The sequence below is a fragment of the Tachypleus tridentatus genome, chromosome 10, assembly GCF_004210375.1.
Source record: "Tachypleus tridentatus isolate NWPU-2018 chromosome 10, ASM421037v1, whole genome shotgun sequence".
NCBI lineage: Eukaryota > Metazoa > Arthropoda > Merostomata > Xiphosura > Limulidae > Tachypleus > Tachypleus tridentatus.
In genome coordinates this window covers 41,340,376-41,362,937 of record NC_134834.1, presented here as the reverse complement: position 1 = coordinate 41,362,937, position 22,562 = coordinate 41,340,376, and the positions used below count along the sequence as shown (strand labels likewise).

Genomic DNA, 22,562 nt, shown 5'->3' with positions numbered 1-22,562 from the left:
CACTTTGGTACTGGCCATAATGACACATAACCTGGAACCAGGACTGGAAAGACCAACTTCAGGTGACTGACGGTGGTCCTGTACTTGCCTGTTAGTCTTCCTGGTGGGTTATGATTATTACCATTCTGCTACAGAAATTCTTTACAACTTTGTAGATTGGATGTCAACATTGGTTTTATGCAATTTTCTGTATTTAATTGCTGTTTTGTTTTTATCTTCTTTTACTTTTACAAATTTTACTACATTTACTTTACTTTTACCTTTTTACTGGACATTTGGTTACTCATTATTACGATTTTGCTATATGTCTTTTAAAACTTCTATTATTTTACATTTTGATAATGACTGCTGTGACACATAACCCAGAACCAGGACTGGAAAGGCCAACTTCAGGTGACTGACAGTGGTTCTTGAACTTACCTGTTAGTCTTCCTGGCAGGTTATGATCATTATCATTGTGCTAGAGAAAGTACTTTACAACTTCTTTTACTCTGCTTTCTCTCTTACCATTGTAAACTAGGTGTCAACATTGGTTTTATGCTTTTTCTGTTTTTCAATGATGTTTTGTTTTACATTCATTTTTTTTTCTGTATTTTACTACATTTAATTTTTTACCTTTTGCAGGACGTTTGGCTCAAATAACCTAGTTGCTTTGTGCCATAAAACACTAAATCAATCGATCAATCCAACAGCAAAGACCTGCCCAATCAACCCAGGGCAGGATCGATGAAGGTTGATAGTCCTCCAAGTAAGGACAGTAAAGGAAAAAGACGTGGTCTAAAACAGAAGGGTTCTCCACCCTATTCACCTACACATAAATAAAAATAGCCACCTTGATACAATGGAACTGTCAAGGTTTACATTCTAATCTGGATGACATCGAAATACTAATTTCTTCCTACCATCCTGTATGTCTTTTTTTACAGGAAACACTTATCAATCTTGCCGATACAGTCACTATTTCGACACTTTTCTTTGTACAGAAATGACAGGCTGTGTGACGGACAAGTGCATGGAGGAGTGGCACTGTTGGTTGATCAGCATGTGCCCATCCTGTCTTTGCCACTCGACACACCCTAGGAGGCCATAGCCATCTGTGTTTTTTTTTTGTCATACCATTGCTGTTTGTTCTCTTTACCTGTCACCTGGAGAGAGCTATGATCAATCAGATCTTGATACTCTCATTGAACAGCTGCCATCTCTCTTTGATTTTTGGGGTCTTTAATGGACATCATCTCCTCTGGGGAAGTGCCGATATTGGTAGCAGGAGTGTTGCTCCATTGATTGTATGCTCTCTGATCACAACCTTTCTCTTTTCAGTAACAGTTCTACTTATTTTTATAACCAAGTTAGTCCTTTACTGCTATTGATCTTTCAGTTTGCATCCCTTCACTATTCTCTCATTTTTCATGGAGGGTTGACAATAATCCACAAGGCAGTGATTATTTTCCTATAATTTTGAGAGACTAGCCGTGATCGATGCCACACGACCTGTGTCCCCAGGTGAAAGGTGGATCAAGCAAACTGGCTTTCTTTCACTGCTTTTGCAGAACTTGATCCTGCCATCGTCTGTAAGCCATCAATACACAACTGTGTAGCAGTAGTGACAGACTGTATTATACAACCAGCTGCTCAATGTATTCCTAAAACCTCAACATTTCATGGTGGAATCCTGCCTGTCATATGGCATGGAATGCTCAAAAACGGGCCTGAGATACTTTTCATAGGTATCCCACACTCTTGCACTGCACTGCTTTCCAGCAGGCCTGTGCTCCTGCTTGGTGGGTAAGATGTCAAAGCCAGAAGGAATCTTGTATTGTGTTCACAAACAGCATATTTTCTACCACCAGTTCCAGAGTCAAATGGGACAAGATTCGAAAGGTCAGTGGGCAATATAATTGTCCCCCTCTCGATCTTGCTCTCCAATTGCCAAGAAGTAACTGATACCGAGAGCATTGCCAAAACTCTAGGTTAAACCTTTTCTCGGGTATCTAGCACTTCTGCCTCTTCCTCTACCTTCTTGGCCATCAAGACTTGGGCAGAGCAATCACCTCTTTCCTTTCAAGCTAGTTGTCTGTGTGACTATAATTGTCCCTTTATACTGGTGGAACTCACACTGGGTTTTCATCAGTTTAGCAGTACATCAGTTGGACTTGATGATGCACCCTAAGAAATGCTGTACCATCTATATCCTGCTTCTTTTGCTATTCTTCTGATTGTTTGTAACTGGATCTAGCAGGAGAATGTTTTTCCTGATGCCTTCAAACTATGGCCCAATTGATGAGCTGTTTCTGTAAGACCTTAGAGAGGATGGTTAATGCTTGTCTTGTTTGGTTCCTTAAATCAAACAACATTCTCTTGCCCACCCAGTGTGGGTTCCAACAAGATCACTCAACAATGGACCACCTGATTCAACTTGAAATGTCAATCAGAGAAGCCTTTTTTAAACAACAATATTTTGTATCAATATTCTTTGACATTGAGAAGACTTACGATACAACATGGAGGTATGGCATGTTGTGATATTTCCATATGTATGGGTTATGTGGCTATTTGCCCATTTTTGTTAGCTTCTTAATGGACAGGAGTTTTAAAGTTCATGTGGGTTCAACACTTTCCAGTTTTTTTTCTACAGGAACTTGGTGTCCCACAGGGCTATGTTTTGAGGGTCACACTCTTCAGTATAAAGATTAATGCCATCACTGAACAACTCCCTTTTACTGTTGCAAACGGGTTCTGTATCGATGATTTTTACATCATGTGCCAGTCGTTGAACATGAGGTATATCGAGCGGCAGCTATAGGCTGCCCTCAATTGCTTACTGAAGTTGACCACAGCAAATGGCTTTAACATCTCTCTCTAAAACCATTTGCATGCACTTTTGCCACCAACGGAGTATTCACCCTGATCCTGAACTATATTGGTGAAAATGTGCTGCCTGTGTTTCCTGAGAAAAAGTTCTCTAGGGTTATCTTTGACTGTAAGCTGAACTTTATACCACACATCAAGCAGCTATGGGTCAAACCTACAAGAACACTGGACATCCTCCCTGTCTTCTCTTCCACCATTTGGGGAATGGATTGATGTTCTATGCTAAAAATGTATTGTGCTCTTATTCGATTGAAACTCAACTGTGGATCACTGGTCTATGGCTCTGCTGGACCCCATTCATCATCAAGGACTTTGGCTGTGCCCTTTTACAGTTCAGGGCTTATACATAGTCTCATGAACCCTTTTTGCACCTATGCCATTTGTAACTGTCTTTACTATATGCTTTGCAACTTTGTTCCTTACCGGAGCATGCCACCTTGGGTTCTGTTTTCCTTTCTTGGTCGGCCATATTTTTCAGAACAGACGATCTGCCATTGGTCCTTTTGGCCTTCGTATCCAGGTGCAGTTGGATGAATTGGGTCTGACCTTGGATAACATTGCTGTATTCACTGGTCAGCCCATCCCACCATGACTTCTTACAATCCCCAAATGTGATATCTCCTTAAGTTATCTGAGAAAAGCAGACACTCTTAATTGGAAATACTGTCTGTTATTTGCTGAACATCTTTCAAACCATCCTTCTATTCCTATTTATTCAGATGGTTGAAAATCAGGTGACTTTATTGACTATGCCATGATTTGTTATGGTTCGGTAGTTGCGCACAGAATCCCTTCTATGACTTTTGTGTTCTGCTGAACTGTACGCCATTTCTCTTTCCCTGGATCACATAGAGGCTAAGCAGTACTCAAACCGCACTATTTATACTGACTCGCTTAGTTCTCTGCTGGGCCTGGAATTGCCTCACGTTAGTTCAAACCCTGTTTTCATCGATATTCAAAATTGACTGGCTCATTTCCCTTTAACATCTACTTCTATCCAGTTTTTCAGGATACCGGGCTATGTTGGTATTTGCAGGAACGAGCTCTCTCACACTACAGCTAAATCTATCTGTTCTGGCATTGTCACTGCTGTGCCTGTTCCATACATGGACTTTGGTCCTGTATTCAAGGCTCATCTCCATGCCAGTTGGCAATCGACTTGGAGTGAGAAGCATGAATACAAACTTTACCAAATAAGATCCTATACTGGACTTTGGCTGTCTTGCTTCTGTAAGGATCGGAAAAAGGAAGTTGTTCTAACTAGATTATGCATAGTTCAGTTTTTTTAACTCATTATTTTCTTTTACCTGAGACTGATGCACCAATGTGTTGTCTGTGTAACACTCAGGTCACAGTGAGCCACGTTTTACTCTTTTGCCGATGACACCATTTTAAACATGTTCTCTTGCAAGGTTTCTCCGTAACATTAGACAGTGTTATTGGTGATGTTGACACTGTCCACCTTGGAAAGGTTTTTAGGTTTTTGAAGGCCATTAATGTTTTTAATGATATTTACATTTTTTAATTTATAAATTAGACCTTTTTAATGTGATTCCATTTTAAGAATCAAAGTCCATCTAGTTTGATTTGAAGTTAGAAAATGGCCGTAACGTAAAATAACTTGAAACCAGGATGGGAAAGGCCAACTTCAAGTGACTGATGGTAGTTTTTGAATTTACCTGTTAGTCTTCCTGGCAAGTTATGATAATTACAATTATCCTACAGAAAGTCCTTTACAATTTGTATTACTCTAGTTTTTCTCTTACCACTGTAGAATAGATGTAAACATTGGTTTTAATGCTATTTGTGTTTGTTTTTTGTTTTTTATGTTAATTTCCTTTTATGAATTTTACTAAATTTACTTTAATTTTAACTTTTTACCAGAATATTGGTGCAGATAACCAAGCTTGTTTGTTCAATAAAACTCCAATTCAACCAACCTATAAGTGTTAACACTCAGGGGATTGGCAGTGATTGTTTTTCCATTGTTTTGAGAGAGTCTGAATGCAGTCTTTTCTTCCCAACTCATGGGAGGAAGCTAACTGGCTCTCTTGGAACTTGATCCAACTCTTATTAATCTTCCATTTGTTAATGACTTCATGGAAGCAGTAACTTATTCAAGAAGCTGTTTATTCTATATCCAAAACCTTGACACATTTTCTAAAGTATATTTGTCTATGGTGGATTCCTGTCTACCAGCAGGCATTGAAAGCTTAGTAACAGGCATAGGATATCTATATGGCCTTTGTAATACTCAAATGATAATTGCTCATGTTTTGCTTTTGTGTTGTCATTATGACTGTGAACTGTATCAACATTTTTTGCAGAGTGGTGGTTACCCCCTGACATTGCACAGTGCTAATAACAATACTGACACTGTTCAGTTTGATTTTGTGTTTAGATTTTTATGGGTTGTTGGCTTACTTAGCTCTAAGTTTTTTTTTTTACTTGACTTTTGAGAAATGTTTATCTTTCACCTTGTTTTCTTTTTACATTTTATGTAATTATTGTTTCAGCATTTTTACCAGTTGTTTGACACATGGTCTAGTTGCTTTTCACCAAAGAATATCAAACAACCAAATTTTTCCCTTTTTCATGAGCAGATTTTATGTTTGTATTTTTTTCACTCTGTATTACAATTTCATTGGTACAGTTTTTTGTGCCCTGATCTGAAGGAGTATCCTCTCCAAAATCACAGTTGCCTCACACACGTGTAGTGAAAAAACTGAGCAGGATTTTAGCAAGTTGATCCTGTATAAAATTTCGTAAATGCTAATGCAATGTCATGATCTCAAACATATCTGTGAGAAGTGGAATTGCCAAAACCATTAATAATATTTTGAGTTGGATTGAACCATTCATTTCTGAATACCATAGCTAGTGATGAATACTTGACATTACTTTTTTGACTTCATTTGCAAAGTAAATAGTGTCTTGTGCAATAGTTAGCACATGCTCATGATCTGGTGGTTGCAGAAGATCAAGTAACTGGATCTCCTGCTTCAACAAAAAAGGCTGTAGTGAAGCAGTCTGTTAAAGCACTCTCTTTTATTTAATGACAATGTATGAATTCTCTCTCTCTTTTGTTTTCTTAGTGAGTGTCTCGTTGACATTTAGTATCATCAGTTTCAGATTCTAATGTCAAAGCTGTTGAAACTGAAATCACTGACAATCTATTCTACAAGTAAATTGTTGATAAACACAAATTTGATCTCATTCATCTGTTCACTCTCAGAAACTATCTGTGGATACTTGACCTGTTGGTATTTTTTTCAGATTCCAAGTATTGTGTGCAGAAGCTGTTTTGCCTTTGCTTTGATGTATACATTGTCTTTCAGAAGTTTTGCTTCAATAATTTTCTGACAGAATTTGACAAAGTTGTTTGCATTATTTTTCTAGCTCCTTTTTTATATTGGCTGAAGCCTAGAGTGGAAATGGGTATTTGATTTCACTTTTGCTTCAATGATGTTTTGACAGAATTTGACAAAGTTTTACACATTCATTATTTAGCTTTTGTACTGGATGATTCATAGAGAAGAAGTGGATGTAACTTTTGTGGAAGACAAAGTGTTATCTCACCTCCTTGGCAACACAGTTTTGATTCTTGATATGAACTAGTACCAAAAGTTCTTTACATCTTTTATGGCTAAAACTGCCAGCTGTATATTTGTTGTGGCAACAAATAGTCTTCATTTTTCATGCTTTCTGTTTTTCTACTTTAAAAGTTCCTCTTTGTTTCCAAAATAAATGGAGATTTCAGGAGAACATACTGCTCTTGGTACATTATTTATACACTTAAAAGCCAATACAGCATGACTTTTGAAAGTTTAGAAGAATTTGGTTTGATGAACTATTCAAAAACAGTATTTGAATCAAACCTAAGTAAGTACACAGATAGTCAGGTAAGTTTTATTTATAAGTTTGCAGTAAAATGAAGAAAACAATCTAGGCCTTGTTCATTTCCAAATCAATTACAGCTACCTTTGTAATTCACAGTAGTACTTTGTGACCCCTGGACTACACAACACAGTAAGGCCACATCTGTACTGTAGTATTGGTGGACAGACTAGGACAAGTCTGTAAACTTTCACAGATCAAATATGTTACAAGAGACAATGTTAAATTTGTTGCCTTTATTGAGCTTAAAATACCTTTGAATTTTGTCTCCTCCTTCAAAACAAGTGCATGCTTCTGTTTTAAATATCAATACTGGTAGCATTGGTTATGGTAACCTCTATCATTAATGTTTGGTATGCATAGGCTAGGCCAAATGTTAAGATCACCAGTGTTTGTTTCAGTATCAAAAACTATGCCAAATTTTTCTTTAGAATTTCTTGTAATTTTACCTTGATACATGGTATTGTCTTGCCACACATACACTTTTTAAGAGTTTTGGCTTCATTTTTTTCAAATTGTTTGAGTTCATCTGTAATTCCCAGAATATAAGCTAATCATGACTACCAATATTTAAAGGCTTTGTTGTCAGGAAATATTCAATGTAAATTCACACTTGATAAAAAATTAGGAAATTTAAAATGTGTTTTTTTCTTCATTGTTTGATCCCAATTTAGAACTTTCTGATGTATATTAAACTAATTTCTAGCAGTCTTTTAAATGCATCTTGAACAGACGTTATTTAAACAGAACATGACAATTATATGCTATAAACTACTAGAGTATAAGAATTGCCACTAACTCAAATTAGTTTTAGAAAAAGAAACCAGATTTTTTCCTTTGGATGACATGAAATTCATGTAAACAAATTTAGCTTTCTCTTTTTACATTAAAGAAAAGAATTGATTAATCCTGTTGTAACAGGTCAAAGGCCATATCGTTGCTTTTGTTGACTTGTATTCAAAATTTTATTGAACTTGTATTTTATAAATTTGTCAGTAAGTTTGGAATGAAATTGTAAAGTATAATTGAAACTTTACTGCTATATATAAGTTAATTTCTTATTTTAAAAGTAAATATTGGAAGAACACATTTAAATATAGATTTTATTGAGTCACATGGTATGTTAAATGCAGCACTTTAAAGTTTCGTATTTGTGATATCAAAATACTAAGTCTATAGTGTTGTATCAATTAGAAACCCAGATTACTAATAATGACAAGCTAGAATCTAAAATAAGAAGTTTGTATATTTTTATTTTGCTTGGATATGGCTTATGTACTGAATCAGAAAAAGTGGCCCCACTCTTGTATCCTCTTACAACAATATATGATGTGAATAACCAATTGAAAGCTTGGAATGTTCCCCTAATAGTTTTATTAGCCATTTTAATCTGTGACAAGGCTACCACATTCTTTTGATCAAAGTTTTCAAGGAGGTGAGTTGTGCCTTTAGTTAGTTGAAAGTTTTATATTTTTGTCATCTAAATACATTGTATTTACTAAGCTTAATAAATTATAGTGTAATTCTGTGATATTGGTGTAGTTATTTGAGTTTTTGATTATTAAATTGTACATATAAAACCTAAAAAAAAAAGTTTGATATCCTCCACATGCAAAATGTTTAAAAGATCAGGAGCCTATGTCAGGTGGTACACTTCTCGACTCTTCCTTTTCTTTAAAAGGCTTAGCAACCTGTGTTCAGCAATAACCAAGTACAGAGGTCATAGTGAGAAGAGATAATTGTTTACTTCTTGTTTTATAGTTCTGTATTTTAAGAAAACTAAGTTTAATAATTTATTTCTAAATAATAATATATAATGCATAGTAATTGAATTGTGATTGTATATTACAAAATACTAGTTCACTAAAACATAGCCATAACAGGGAAATCTAAATGTCAGTTTTATGTTACTGGGTACATAACACGAGTCCACGTGCACCACATCAATGCAAGTTATGTAATATTAGGTAGGCATGACTGGAAGGTCAATATAATAAAGAAAAAATGTCTTTGCAAATATATAGCATTATGAGACTTAAGCTACTTAGAGTAAACATTTGTAATTTTGTGTTATAATATGTAGTCATTCTAGCATTAAAACAATCATAACTTGTATTTGCTTCCTAATTTTTTTATGATGGTTATTTAGGAGGTTTTAGAGATTATACAAATAACATTTGAGGTTTTTTAGAGAATAGTTTTTTAATCATAACATGAAATCACTTTGCACTCAGACTAGTAACGAAACACTATTTTTACAAACAAATCTTTAATAAAAATATTTAATTAAATACTCTGAATTTTTTGTACACAAAATATTTGTAATCTCTACTAAAAGTCTACCAAATTTTGTGGGGATACACATGTTGTGGCAAAAGTTATAGTGCAAATAATTGTGTAAATGTGTAGATGAACTCCTGTATATTATACCGAACCTGTAGTGAAACGGTTAATACTGAATAGTTATAATGTGTGATGAGAATATTAAGAGTTTACAATATTCTATTTTCAACAGTTGGATAATACCAAGTAGCATTGATATTTAAAGTTATAATGTTTGGGATTATATATATAAACTAGTAATTGAAAATGGTAAACTATTGACTTATTTTTTATCAATTGCATTACCTTGCACAATGTTAGCATAACCTTGTTGTTAATAAAACACTAAAATAGTATACATTTCTCTTCATTGTGGATTTTTAAAAATAGATTGTTTATAATGTTAATCATCTGGCTTGCCCAGTGATGACACAATCCTTGCTCTCCTAGAAGCTGGATTCTGGGATTTCTATTAGTGCTATGTATCTAGCTTGGTGCAGAAAGTTTGGCCTCCCAGTTTTGTTGTGGCTTCTTAGCACGCATGACTGGGCTGAGGGAAAGACCAGATGACAAATACTGAAATATCATTTATGTAAAGTTAAGAATGAATTTTCTCTCCAGTTAATTAATCAGTGTATTTTTAAGTCAAGGGTATAATATTAATAAATTGTTCTGTGTATGCATGTGGTAATACTAATTTTTGTTTATATTAGCTAACTTATATTTATTTGTTTGTGTGAGTTCTTTTGTTTTTCTCATTTTTATAAAAGATTTTGTAGTAGAAGTTTCAGTTGATAGTTTGTTTTTTCCTACCAGATTCATTAGAAAAAACTGTTGATGGTGAAAGAGTCCATGAGGCTTCCTGTGTAAGTGTAGAGGAACAAGGAAATATCTTATTTTCAGTTTGGATTTCTTTTGCTGAAATCTATAATGAATGCATATTTGATTTATTAGAACCTCTAACCCAAGGAAGAAAACGTAATACACTTCGCTTAGCTGAAGACAGGAATGGAAATGTCTACATAAAAGGTTTGTAGATTGAATTAGTGTATTGGTTAAGACTAAAACTTAATGCTGATGGAATATTATCATTTTATTTCTACAGAAATAAAGACTTAGATACAGTGTTAGAATATGGTGATTCTTATAGTATGCATTAGGAAGCACCTTAGAGATCTGAAATATGGTGCAATTTATGGGTAATAACCAATTTTGATTTGGGTAACATGTTAAGCAAACAATTTTAGAGGGTATGAAATTTGAACATAACATTTATAACATTATTAACTAGTAAAACATTTCATGCTTTGTTTCTAAACAGTTAGAATTTTAATAGTGTCTTTATTTTTTGGTTTGTATATCAAAACTCTTCAAGTGGTTTTTATTGTGTGTGTGTGTGTGTGTATCGTTGTGAAAATGTTAGTCAAGAATAAATTGACACATCTAAATGAAAACTTTGTGTAGTTCAATTTGTGCAATATTTTGAGTAGACATGACAGTGAGCAGTAAAGACAGTGCTACAATGGTCTTTACTTCCAGATGAAGGTCATCTGCTTCAGGGGACTTTCTTTCAGTTTGGGTCTTCAATGACTGATGCCTCTGCAACTTACTGGAATTCTCAACTTCTTTTGTTTTGGTCTCTGATACCTCTTCCTCAAGTGTTTGCAGTAGATGTATTTAATCAGCTCTGGACAGGTTTATATCTGTTTGTCTTTTCTCATATTTGGCTATTGTCCTGGGTTTTGAGTATTAGTAGTTCCACATGCTGTAGAGTTCTCTTGGTTGCACCATGGTTTCCTCTTCAATGTCTGCAGGAAAATCCACCTCTATGTCTTCCAGATTACCTGTTTCTGTTGAGACAATCTTGATCAGAAATTCTTCACCCAAATGTTCATAAACTATATATTCATACTTAGAAGTTCTGCAGTTCTTTGCCTGATATAAGGGTTTAACCTCTAAGATTTCTCTCTATTTAACTAAATCTCTGTAGACCAGTTAAGGTCGATTATTAACAGAGATGGTATACTTATCATCAGTGGTATATTAAAAGGAATGTCAACCCTTTTCATCCTAAGGTATCTCCCATTATCCAATCATAACTTGGGTATTTGAGTGGTATCTTGCTTTGTTTATAGTGGCTTTATATAAGGCATCCTTGTCTATTATTTTTTGGTATTCCACCTTTAAAATATTTCTACTAAGATTTCCTTAAGTAGAATGATAACTTTCCTAAAAAAATTATATTACAAATTACTGGAGGTTGGGAATAATTTGTAGCAGAATTTTTAGAACTTATAAGGGTGGAGGATGGTCAGTAATGTTTAGTAGAAATATTTTTAGGGTGGCTTTATTTTATTTCTACTTTTGACTGTAATACATCTCTTTAAGTGTAAATGTCTTCCCACCACTGGCTGCATATAATGAAAATCAGTAAAGTTGAAACATTGTGGTATAAGCACTCAACTTTGCACCCTTGATTAATTTTCAATGACTGCTAACTAGTTTCTCATGTATTTTTTGGATTTTATCCAATAGATGGGATATCCCCAATGCTTTTTAGTGTTATTACTGCAGCCAAACTCTATCATAACCTTTGGATTATGATAGGAAGGTGCACGGGATTTTAATAAGTTTTGAAATTTTCTCATATTAATTTCATAATTTTTTTATAATACTGATTTTGATCACTTGTTGACAATTTATGTAAATAATGTAGTGGCTTAGAAGCTATTCTTTTTATATATATTTCTAAGGATACAGCCCTTATAATCATAGGTATGGCACTACAGGTATAAGTGGGGCTGGTCTATACTGATGATTAATTATATTCTCTTCAATCTTTGACACAGAAACAAGGGTCTGGGTGAAGAGAATACCTTTTTAAGATGTAGTGCAGTTCCCCCTTATTGTATGACCTTTATTGTTCACTGCTGTTATAAACAGAAGTTTGTGTATGGATAATGTCTGCACCAGTCCCTCCTTCTCAATATGGGATTACAGCTATACTGTCAGTTGAGGTACATAAGTATTTCCAGTAATATGTACCTCCTCTTACACTCTCCTGCCTTACTTCCCTCACAAAGAGTGAATGCATTACCTGAATAATGTGCTTATATACAGTACCTATATAGAAGGTACATTGACGTTGGAGGAAAACTTTGTTAGAATTTGTCAAGGGTATTAGGGTGTAGTGTAAAAGGCTATAGAACATGTTCAATACTTAAGATAGGTAAAGAGTACAAATCCTGGAGATTTAGAAATAGCTATATTGTTGTAGGAGGTAGATATTATTTTAAATACATTTTCAGGTTAGAAAATGTTGACATATATTTATTTCCTAATTTTTTTATTGTAGTTGTGGGTCGGTCGAATTGATGGATCCCATATAAAGTTAGGGTAGAGAAAATAACATATGAAATAGTTTTACTGAAAGCTAACATTTGAAATGTATTTAGAAAGTTTTAGAGATTACACAAATAATATTTTTAATTTTTGGGATGAATAGTTTAATCACAACATGAAAATTGCTTCACACATGGACTAGCAATAAAATAGATTTCATGTATTCATAAACAAATCATTAATAACAATACTTCATTAAAACATCTAATTTATATGCTCAAAAGATTTGTAATGCCCACTAAAAATCCACCAATTTTTATGAAGATATGCATATTGCATTAAAAGTTATAGTATAAATACTTAACCTGTGCAAATGTTTATATGAACATGGGTATTGTATTCTTAGCCAGTTGTAAAATGGTTAAGTATTTAGATCCTGTTTTGTCTTGTAACAAAATATGGTTTAAAAGTTTTCTCTCTTTTTTTTCTCTCTCTCTCCTTTTTTGTATGAATTTCATATGATCCAATCACATTTTTTAAGAATAATTAAATCATTTTAGCACTGTACTGCTATATATTTTAATATTTCCAGACATGATGTTGTAAATAATATATCTTGGTTATTTTATTTGAATTTTGTTAATATGTTTTGAACACTTCTTGAAGTTTCTTTCACATATTGAAAATAGCAAAGAATTTGCATAGAACAAAGGAATATGTGGTTTTCTTACTGGATGGGATACAACTACATTGTTATTGATTAACAAATATTCAAAATTTGATTTTGAAACTTTGATTAACCAACTTTACTGTCAATGTATGTCTCTGAAATTAGCATTATAATGTATGTTGTAATTCAATGTTTTATAATACTTTAATTTATTTATTTCAAAAGAAAGTTAAAAATAGTCAATCTCCAGTTTTGCCATCCTGTTATGCCAATTTTCCATGATTTTCAAATTGGTATGCAGAACTTCATACAGTCATTTCAGACTTCTCAGTATTTCTGCAGATGCCCTTTCTAGCATTTAGTGTTCTTTTTCACCTGGAAATATGCTGGTTAGATAGATAAACTGTATTTAGGTTTTAGCTTTATTTTTTAACTAGTTATGTATTATGTTTTCAGATTCATATTAGAAATGTATAATAATTTTTTAGAATATAACCCAAATTTTGCCTTGGCTTATAAGACTTAGTGATGTATGTAAAAACAACAACATTCTGTAGTACTGCCTGAGGATGCCCATTGTTGTGATAAATAACAATGCTAAAGAAGAGGAATGGAAAATAAAACATTAAAAAATAAACTATGCTAAAATGTAAAGATTTGAAATTAATAATTTAACCAAAGGGCTGTTAAAGGATATTTATAAAGAATGAAAGCTATATACATTTTTTTCTTAATTTAAAACATTATCATTGATGATAATACTCAAAATATTCAGAGTCCGAGTGTAAGTAACTGTAATACAAAAACAACAAATCTTTAATTAAAATAATTTTGTTCCTTGTTTGCAAAGTACATGTAATTTTTAACAAAATTCTACCAATTATTGAGTCAAGCATTGTTGAACTGTGTATCTTTTTTGTTACAAGCTAACAAAACAATCTTAAGCCCATAAATGTAGATCTAACATAAACAAAGAACAAAATGTTACATGAATCTAAAAACTGGTTTCTTTTGGATCTGTAACTTTTTTATTTAAGTTTGTGGAAAACCTGGGATGTTATCAGTCCAATTGTTGTTTTCTTGCTCACACAGTTAAACATAACTACAAACGTAAATTTACGTATATTGAGTGAAAAACAATAAAATAAATTGTATAATATGTAGATACACAAATCTGAAGAACATATAAATAAGTATGGGAATGTATTTGAAAGAAACAAGAACTGAATAAAGAAAAGACACTTAAAGATTTCTTATTTAATAAAGTTTGATGTATAGTTAAACACTTAACCATGTCTTTACAAGGCATGAAGCACTGATGATGATGAACTCTGGTGGCATAAGCATATGAGAATGATGACCCATTTACCCTGGAAAAGGATTCCAGTCCATTGAAGGTTAACTCCAAGTGATGGATGGTATCCATCATACAGTATTTTTCTCAGAGACAACAGAATGAAGTGAACCAGTCTTGGATGCACAATAATCTAACTATGAATCCAAAATGTGGAGCAGTTGCTTCACACTACTTCTCTGGTGCCTAGTTAAGATGCAAATATTATTTTATTTTAGTTGCTAAGTGTTAAAACTGAGAGTAGTAATTTAAGCAACAAAATAAATGACAAATAAGTTAGAATGCTATTTCTACTTGTACAATTGTCCATATTAGCTCATCCAAACAGTGAAGATCCACAGTCTTCATACTTTTAAGATCAGAATAAAGTGAAACCTTTCCTTTTAAGTATCAAATACCCTGGTAATAGACAGATACAAGTTAAACGATATGGATATAACATATAGAAAAAATTAAGGAATACATATGTTGATTTGTATTTACAGTAGTGATTATCAGAGATCCAATTATCAAAAAAGTTACAGAAATTTGTGTCAGAATTTAATCTCTCATTTTCATATATTAATTAGGATCAGATTAATATATCATATAATTCTTGATGACGAGAAATCCACTTGAAATAAAAATGTATCTCAGGCTGGCCTGAGGTGCAAATCATATGAATGAATTATTTGAGATACTGAAACTAATTAGAGAAGTAGGTGAAGTGTTTCATGCATTATAAAATAAGATTTTGTGTGAGAACAAAGAAAACCCAGGGATATCAACATGAGTAGTGTGAGAAAAGCCACACAGTCAATAGTTAAATTATTTAATGACATGCATTAACATTAAAAGTCTGTTTTTAACTGTATGGAGTATTATGAAATGTATGAAGGAATTGTTTTTGTGATGCTAGCATAGTAGAAAGTTTTCTCATTCTTTTCATTCTTGAAAGATTGTTTATTTTTTCTTCATATAACAGGACTTCAAGAAATATGTGTGTCTTCAGCAGAAGAAGCTTGCAGGTTGCTTAATATTGGACAGAAGAACTTAAGAATTGCAGCTACAAAACTAAACCAGCACTCTAGTCGCAGGTAAGCATGAATATCTTGTACATTTAAAATTGCTAAGCTTCTTTTCCCTAAATTATATTTAATTTTTTCTGTGTCACAACTTGATCTTTGCTGCATTTGTTTATGTTTGTATTCTCAGGAACTCGTACTGCTTACAAACAATAATTATACCTACCTTAAGTCTTATTACATTTGAGATTTTTCATTTAGGCTACTTTGTGCACATCTTTACAATAGGTTAATGGAACATGACTAAGAATCAGAAAAATTCCAGAATACATTTATCATTTATGATATTAATATAAAATTCACACTTTTTGGTGTTTAAGATAGTTCTTAACAGAAAGATAATTTTAATTAGTGCCTCATAACCTTTTCAAATTTCTAAGCAATACAACTTGAAAAGGGGTCAAAGATCAAGAAATTTGTGAGTACAGTGAGGCAAAACAGTATAGTGCTGTGAATATAGAAGGTAAAGTTTGACTAGCTGAAATATCTTTCTTCTGGGAATACTTTTAGGGTCATAAAGTTACTCTGAATACCATTGATTGAAATGGATGTTTGAATACTTAGATCAAATTATTGGCACTAGAACTTCATTAATGAACTTAAAATTTTCATTTCAGATTTAAGAGTTATCTGGTTTGCCCAATGATGACATAATCCTTGCTCTCCTAACAGCTGGATCTGGGTCTACTTATTAGACTTATGTATCTAGCTTGGTGCAGAAAGTTTGGCCTCCCAGTTTTGTTGTGGCTTCTTAGCACACATGACTGGGCTGAGGGAAAAAAAACCAGATGACAAGTATTGAAATATAAGTAGTACAAGTAAAATAATTTTTGCCATGTTATTTTTTGTATACCTTCTGTTACTGAGTATTATTTCTTTCCAGAGTAAACAATATTTAGTGGGGAAACATTCTGATGATCAGATATTTAGTGTGCCTCATGAAAAACATTATAGTAATGCTTTTTTGAACTAACAGTTATATCTTTACAAATCATGCAAACTAAGTCAATAAAAATGTCTATAAATTAAAATTTGTTTCTTGTACAAAGTTTTATGAAGCTTTAAAAATTTTTAGATTCGAAATAATAATAATTGAGTGAAGATAACTTATTAAATAGCTTTATGTTAAATAAAATAAAAAACGTTGTCAGAAAAAGTCACTGAATGAGAATTCCTTATAAAAACCCATTAAGGTCAAGCAAACATGTCTTTCAATGTGGTTATTTGTATTTTAAGACAAATGTAGTTAAAATTTAATGAAAGAGGTTGTGGTAGTTCCATTTTAAATGTATACCAATTTGTACACAATGCTAATTGTTATAAATTAACAAAACATAATATTAGGGTTTGAGCATATTGTAATGGTTATGTTATAGTGTTTGAGCTACAATCATTTTTAGGAGGTACGTCTCGGAGAATTCCACAACTACTTGGAAAATGTGGGAGAAATTCTCAGACTGACTAACAGCCTTTCACAGTCAATCATGACTATAAAATTACAAAATACATTTATATAATTTTTAAACATTTAATTTTCTGAAGTAGGTACTTCAGTATATAAAATACTATAAACATATTTTCAAATAATTAAATCAAACTAATAATGTATTCCTATTTGTTTGTATAGTCATTGTATCTTCTCTATTCGACTTGTTCGTGTGGTAGATGTTGCCAAACCACACAATGCAAGGATTAGCAAGTAAGTGTGACTTAGGTATTTAGTTTGTTAGTGCTATCTCATGGTGTGTTTTTTTAATTGTTTCATTGAAGAATATTTGGGTGTAGGTGAATTCTTCATTAAGTTTTTTGTTTTACTGCATATGAACATTAAAATATTTCTTAATACAAGTTTCAAAAAAGCTTATTTTGAAGGGATATGAAAACAATTATCTGTTGTAAATTGGGCACCTTAGTTATTTGGAGAGATTGTTATGGAAAATATTTAAATATTCAAGGTAAACATATTTCTTATGGAAAGAAAAGAGTAGCTGCAAAAAACAGATTGACTCAGAAAGAGTTTAAGAGATAAAATTAAAGAAAAGCATTGTGAATTTAAGAAATTTAAATTGACTGGTATGACTTGTTAGATCATAGAATATTAAGAAAGTTGATGAAAGGAGGAGTGAAAGAAAGGTTGATTGAAAATGTAAAAATTAACATTAACAGTTAGGATATCTTTATTTAAATAAATTAATGAAAAACAGAGTGTTATAATGGGGGTAGAACCTCGAGGGATGATAAAGGAAGATGTATCTGATGTTATGAGATGGCTCACCTATTACATTTTGCTTTTTCTTTGATTTTTATTAACAAATGTTTAAGCAGTATTCTACATCTTGAAAAGATGGTAAATGGAAATGAGATCAAACAAGATGACTGCATGAATTCTGAGATGGTTAATAAAAATATTGGGAAGTTTAAAAAATGATAATGCTCCTGGGCCAGATAATATTTACCCAAGGATTTTGAAGGAATATGTGAGCCACTTACTGCTATTTTTGTCAGTCCTTGATTACTGGGCATGTACCAGAGGGTTGGAAGTTAGTTAATGTAACTCCTGTTTTTAAGGAATGTGAGAAAAAAAAAAATTCCAGTAAGTATAGACCCATTAGTCTTCCATCAGTTATGGGAAACATTTTGGTAAGTCTGTTAAAAGATGCTTTACATAATTATTTAAGAAAGTTTAGAATTTTATTGGATAGTCAATATGGTTAAACCAAGGAAAAAAATCTTGCCTTACAAATCTTTTGGTATTATTTGAAAATGTTGCTGCATATGTAAACAAGAATAAAGGTGTGGATTTTGTGTATCTGGATTTTCAGAAACATTTGACAAAGTACCCCATAAAAGGCTTGTACAAAAAATGATCTATATGGGTGTGGGGAACAAGTTTGCAGATTGGATAGAAAAGTGGCTGGTTGGAAGAAAGCAGAGGGTTGTTACATATGGAATTCAGCTACACTAGATTAATGTCACAAGTGGGGTACCTCAGGACTCAGTCTTAAGATGAAGGAATAGTCAGTAGATTACTTAAATATACAGATGATATTGTAGTCTTTGGTGTTTCTAGCTGTGAAGAGGATGGTGCTGCTTTACAAAAGGTTTAAGATCATTCAGTGAGTAGGGTAAATAAATGGCAGATGAGTTCTATTTATAATAAGTACAAGATAATGCATGGTTATAATAATTTGAATTATAAGTATAATTTGGAAAGGAATATTCTGAAGAGTATTATAAAAGAAAGGGATCTTGGTATAATAGTTGATTAGTCACTAAAACCATCCAAGCACTGCATTGTTCCTATTGGTAAGGAAAATAGGATTTCAGGTTGTATTTACAGATTATTTTCTCTACCCTGACTTTACAGAGTTGGTCAATTTGATCAGCCTAATAACCACCATAAAAAAGAAAAGAAAAGAAACTGAATTACATGAGCCTTTTTTTCTTTCTTTCTAGGATGATTTCAAATTGTAACAGTATACATTTGTTTCTACTTTGTGGTATTATTGCTTTTTGAACCATGTATAGCTAATAGTTTTACTACACATGTTGTAAATTATTTGGCTATCGTGTAGCTCACATTACCCTATTAATTTGTGACAAGCAAGCTACTCACGATTGCAACTCAGGAAAAGTTATTTTTTCTATATCAGGGGTTCCCAACCGGTGGGTCGCAAACCTCAAGGGGGTCTCGAAGCCTTGTTAGAAGTAGCTTGGGATAACATTAATTTTATTTCATCAATTACATTTTCATGTCGCGAGTGCCAAAAGGTTGGGAACCCCTGTTCTATATGCTATTTAATCTAGTAAATTTCTAATTTTTACAGTTTGTTTACTTTTATAATTGGAATATACATTAGAAACAAAAAATACACTTACACAACAAGAAATACTCTTGTTGTTGTTGTTGGAATGTAAACCTACTTTTTATACTAATGGTACTACTTAAATAATAAGTAATTTCTTATTTAATAAATAATGCAACTAAAGATACAGAGTGATAACATACAAAAACTAGACAATGTCCAATACCCACCACAATTTTCTGTCTTTCTAACTCTTCAGTAAAAGTTGATTAAAAAAATCAGCTAAGCTTGTTCATATGTTTCTCATCGAACTGGAATTGAAATGAATGATTCTCTGTTCAAAAAACAACATAATATAATACGTTATTTCATAGATTGAAACTTTGGCTTTTTGTTGTTTATAAAATATTGAACATCAGAGCAATTTATTGGCAATTTGTGTGTGTAAGTAATTTACCTCTTGGAGGTGTAATAAATGAACTGGAGAAGATGGAAGAACAAGAGAGCAAATGTCACAGTTCTCATACTAAACGAAATTGAGGTTTTTGTTGATTTTTAGAAAATTGAGAATGTAAAACTTGTATAATAAAATTTGATTCATCAGCTGTTTTAATGCCAAATTTATTTGTATACCATAATATTAAAGTAGTATAATTAATTTTTGAATATAACTATCTAAAAAATCATGAGGGCACTTTGACCTCCCTATAAAAAGAAGGATAAAGGTTATAGTATAGAAACTGTAGTGACTACTTTGTAATTACAAGATTGGTGAAATGAGTCAAACCTGTGTTGAAAGTAATCCAACCTTACATGTTTTGAAGACAAATAGAAAACTAATACAAGCCTATTGTTTTTACACCATAGAACTCGTTTATACATAATCCAAAACGGATTGTATAAAACAGTTTTATTCAATACTAGATCTTTTACTATATCAAATTTTAAGAATTTCATTTACTAATAAGATATGTATAATATACTTAAAAACTGCTTAGTGTACAATCTCAAATTAAATTTAAAATGTAAATATCTTAATGTCAAAAAGTAAATACCTGTGTGATTCTTTCTAGTTTTACAACTTGTTTGTTGAGGTTTTGTCACAATCAAAAATGTTTTATTATTGTAACGATACTCATCATGAATTCAGTTGTGAAATATAAGCAATGAAACAATTTGTAAATTAGTTATGTTTTCTATTTTAATTTGTATACAGACTATCATTTTGTGACTTAGCTGGTAGTGAACGTTGTTGCAAAACTCATAACACAGGAGAACGGTTAAAAGAAGCTGGAAATATCAACACTTCCTTACTTGTTCTTGGTCGATGTATAGAAGCTCTCCGCCACAACCAGCTTCACAAGTTTGTGACATTTATGTTTATTTCTTATTTTAATTATTCTTTACAGAACCTTTTAAACCTTGTATCACATTTTAATTATGCTAAAAAAAAACTTATCACAAATTTCCTACCAGATGTTTTTGAATTATTGCCGTTTTAAAGCTTAATGCATTTGAATGTTATAATTCTTAACATTAATATTAATAAAAAGATGGAAGAATAGGGTAATGCACTCAGACATCCAACAGGTAATCACATATGAAACTGCAGATTTTGTAGAGGTGAAAATTACATATTGCTAGTACAAATTTTGAGTGTTTAATGTGCGTCACGATTTTGTTTCAAAAGAGCTTTTGTAGAAACAAATTTATATTCATGAGAACCTACAAAGATATTAGTCACTGTTGTTTTCCAATTGAAAAATTAACTTTTGGTAACTTTTTTTATGATATGTTATATGGTCTTGAATACTGTGGCTAATAAGAGTGGTAAGTCACATATTCTCTGAAAATGGAAGTAAAAACACAGCAGAAATAAACAACTGAGAGACAGTATGTACCTGCTTGTAATTATGGTTGTTCACCCACTACTACCAATGGCTACTTGTACACATTTTAGTGGGTAGCAAAATAGAAAATTAAATGACAAGTTTTCAACAATTATGAATGACGTGGGTTATAATCATAATTTTGATAACAGTAATTAATAGATTGTTATGATAATGCATGGCTACTGCAGAGTATAGTTTAAAATTTCTAGTTTTTAATAGTCATAACCTAATCCCTAATTTTATTATCAAAATATATTTACATTTTCAGTAAACCATAATGTATCACATAAAAGGTAATGTGAGTTTCTTGGTCCCAATTTATTAATTGTTTATTACTTATTCCCTATTAAAATAAAATAATTTATTAAACTATGAGGAATAAAAATTATACCAGGCTTCTTCTATGTGGATAAACAAGAAATTCAAGTAATTTCAAGTAGAACTGTAATACATAGTGTACATTTATAACAATTGACAATTATTTTATTATTAGTAACAGATTACCATAGTAATACAGATCTGTACAGTTACAAACCAGTGAAAATAATTAATGTTCTTTGAAGTTGTATACAGTATTGTGTAAAAGTGTAAAGATGAGAAGATTTTGTCATTCTTTCCACTTCATGGGACTAATTCTTCCATGTCATTACAGAATGTAAATTTCAAAAATATAATGCTTTGCTGATCCCTGTTGACAATGGAATGAGCCACGGTGAGAATACTTATCATTTTTTAGAAATCCCACATATGTTTACCAAGGGCATATCATAAAGGTTTTGGTTGCATGAACATACTGATCGAATTTAGGGTCTGAAATAACTGCCACTTGCAATGTCTAAATTATATATAAAGGAGATAGCACATGGTACTGGCATATGCTAGAAGAAATTAATAGCACTGTGCATTTACTCCTTGATAATAAACAGTTTAACATTCTACATTAAGTTTTGTTGTCATGTTATGACTCAAAAACCATAAAGAATTGTCAGTAGAGTAGTGAGTTTTCATAAAAGCTTTACATGATGCTGGTTGGCCTGGCTGATAAATTGGTGCAGACTTGGCATGTTTGCCAAACACTGTCAGGTAAGATGGATAAATTTGAAAATATAAAAGGAAAAAGCAAAGCACCTAAACTCAATGATACTGATGTTAAGTATCTTCATTTATGAAGTCTTTGTGACAGAAGGAAGACTGACACCGATCTCAAGTTTGAGATAAACAAACGTGTATCAGATGCCAGAAAAGTGTCCAAATCCACAGTATCAAGATGTCTCAATGAGAATGAAATATTTGGTCATGTATTGATTAAAAAAACTTTTACTTCAATTTCCAAATATTGTCAAG

The 22,562-nt window shown here is 32.2% G+C and overlaps 1 protein-coding gene across 4 annotated transcripts in view; it reads left to right on the top strand.

Annotated features, from left to right (window-relative positions):
* Window positions 1–22,562, top strand: part of LOC143229132 (uncharacterized) — a 132,654-nt gene that overhangs the window by 37,694 nt on the left and 72,398 nt on the right. For 3 of the 4 annotated variants that reach the window (XM_076461001.1, XM_076461002.1, XM_076461004.1), the window contains exons 6-9: window positions 9,907–10,119; window positions 15,421–15,532; window positions 17,148–17,219; window positions 20,543–20,689. In XM_076461001.1, the coding sequence (XP_076317116.1) occupies window positions 9,907–10,119; window positions 15,421–15,532; window positions 17,148–17,219; window positions 20,543–20,689 (544 nt within the window). The remainder of the gene's footprint in view (window positions 1–9,906; window positions 10,120–15,420; window positions 15,533–17,147; window positions 17,220–20,542; window positions 20,690–22,562) is intronic. The other variant, XM_076461003.1, reaches the window with a different exon arrangement.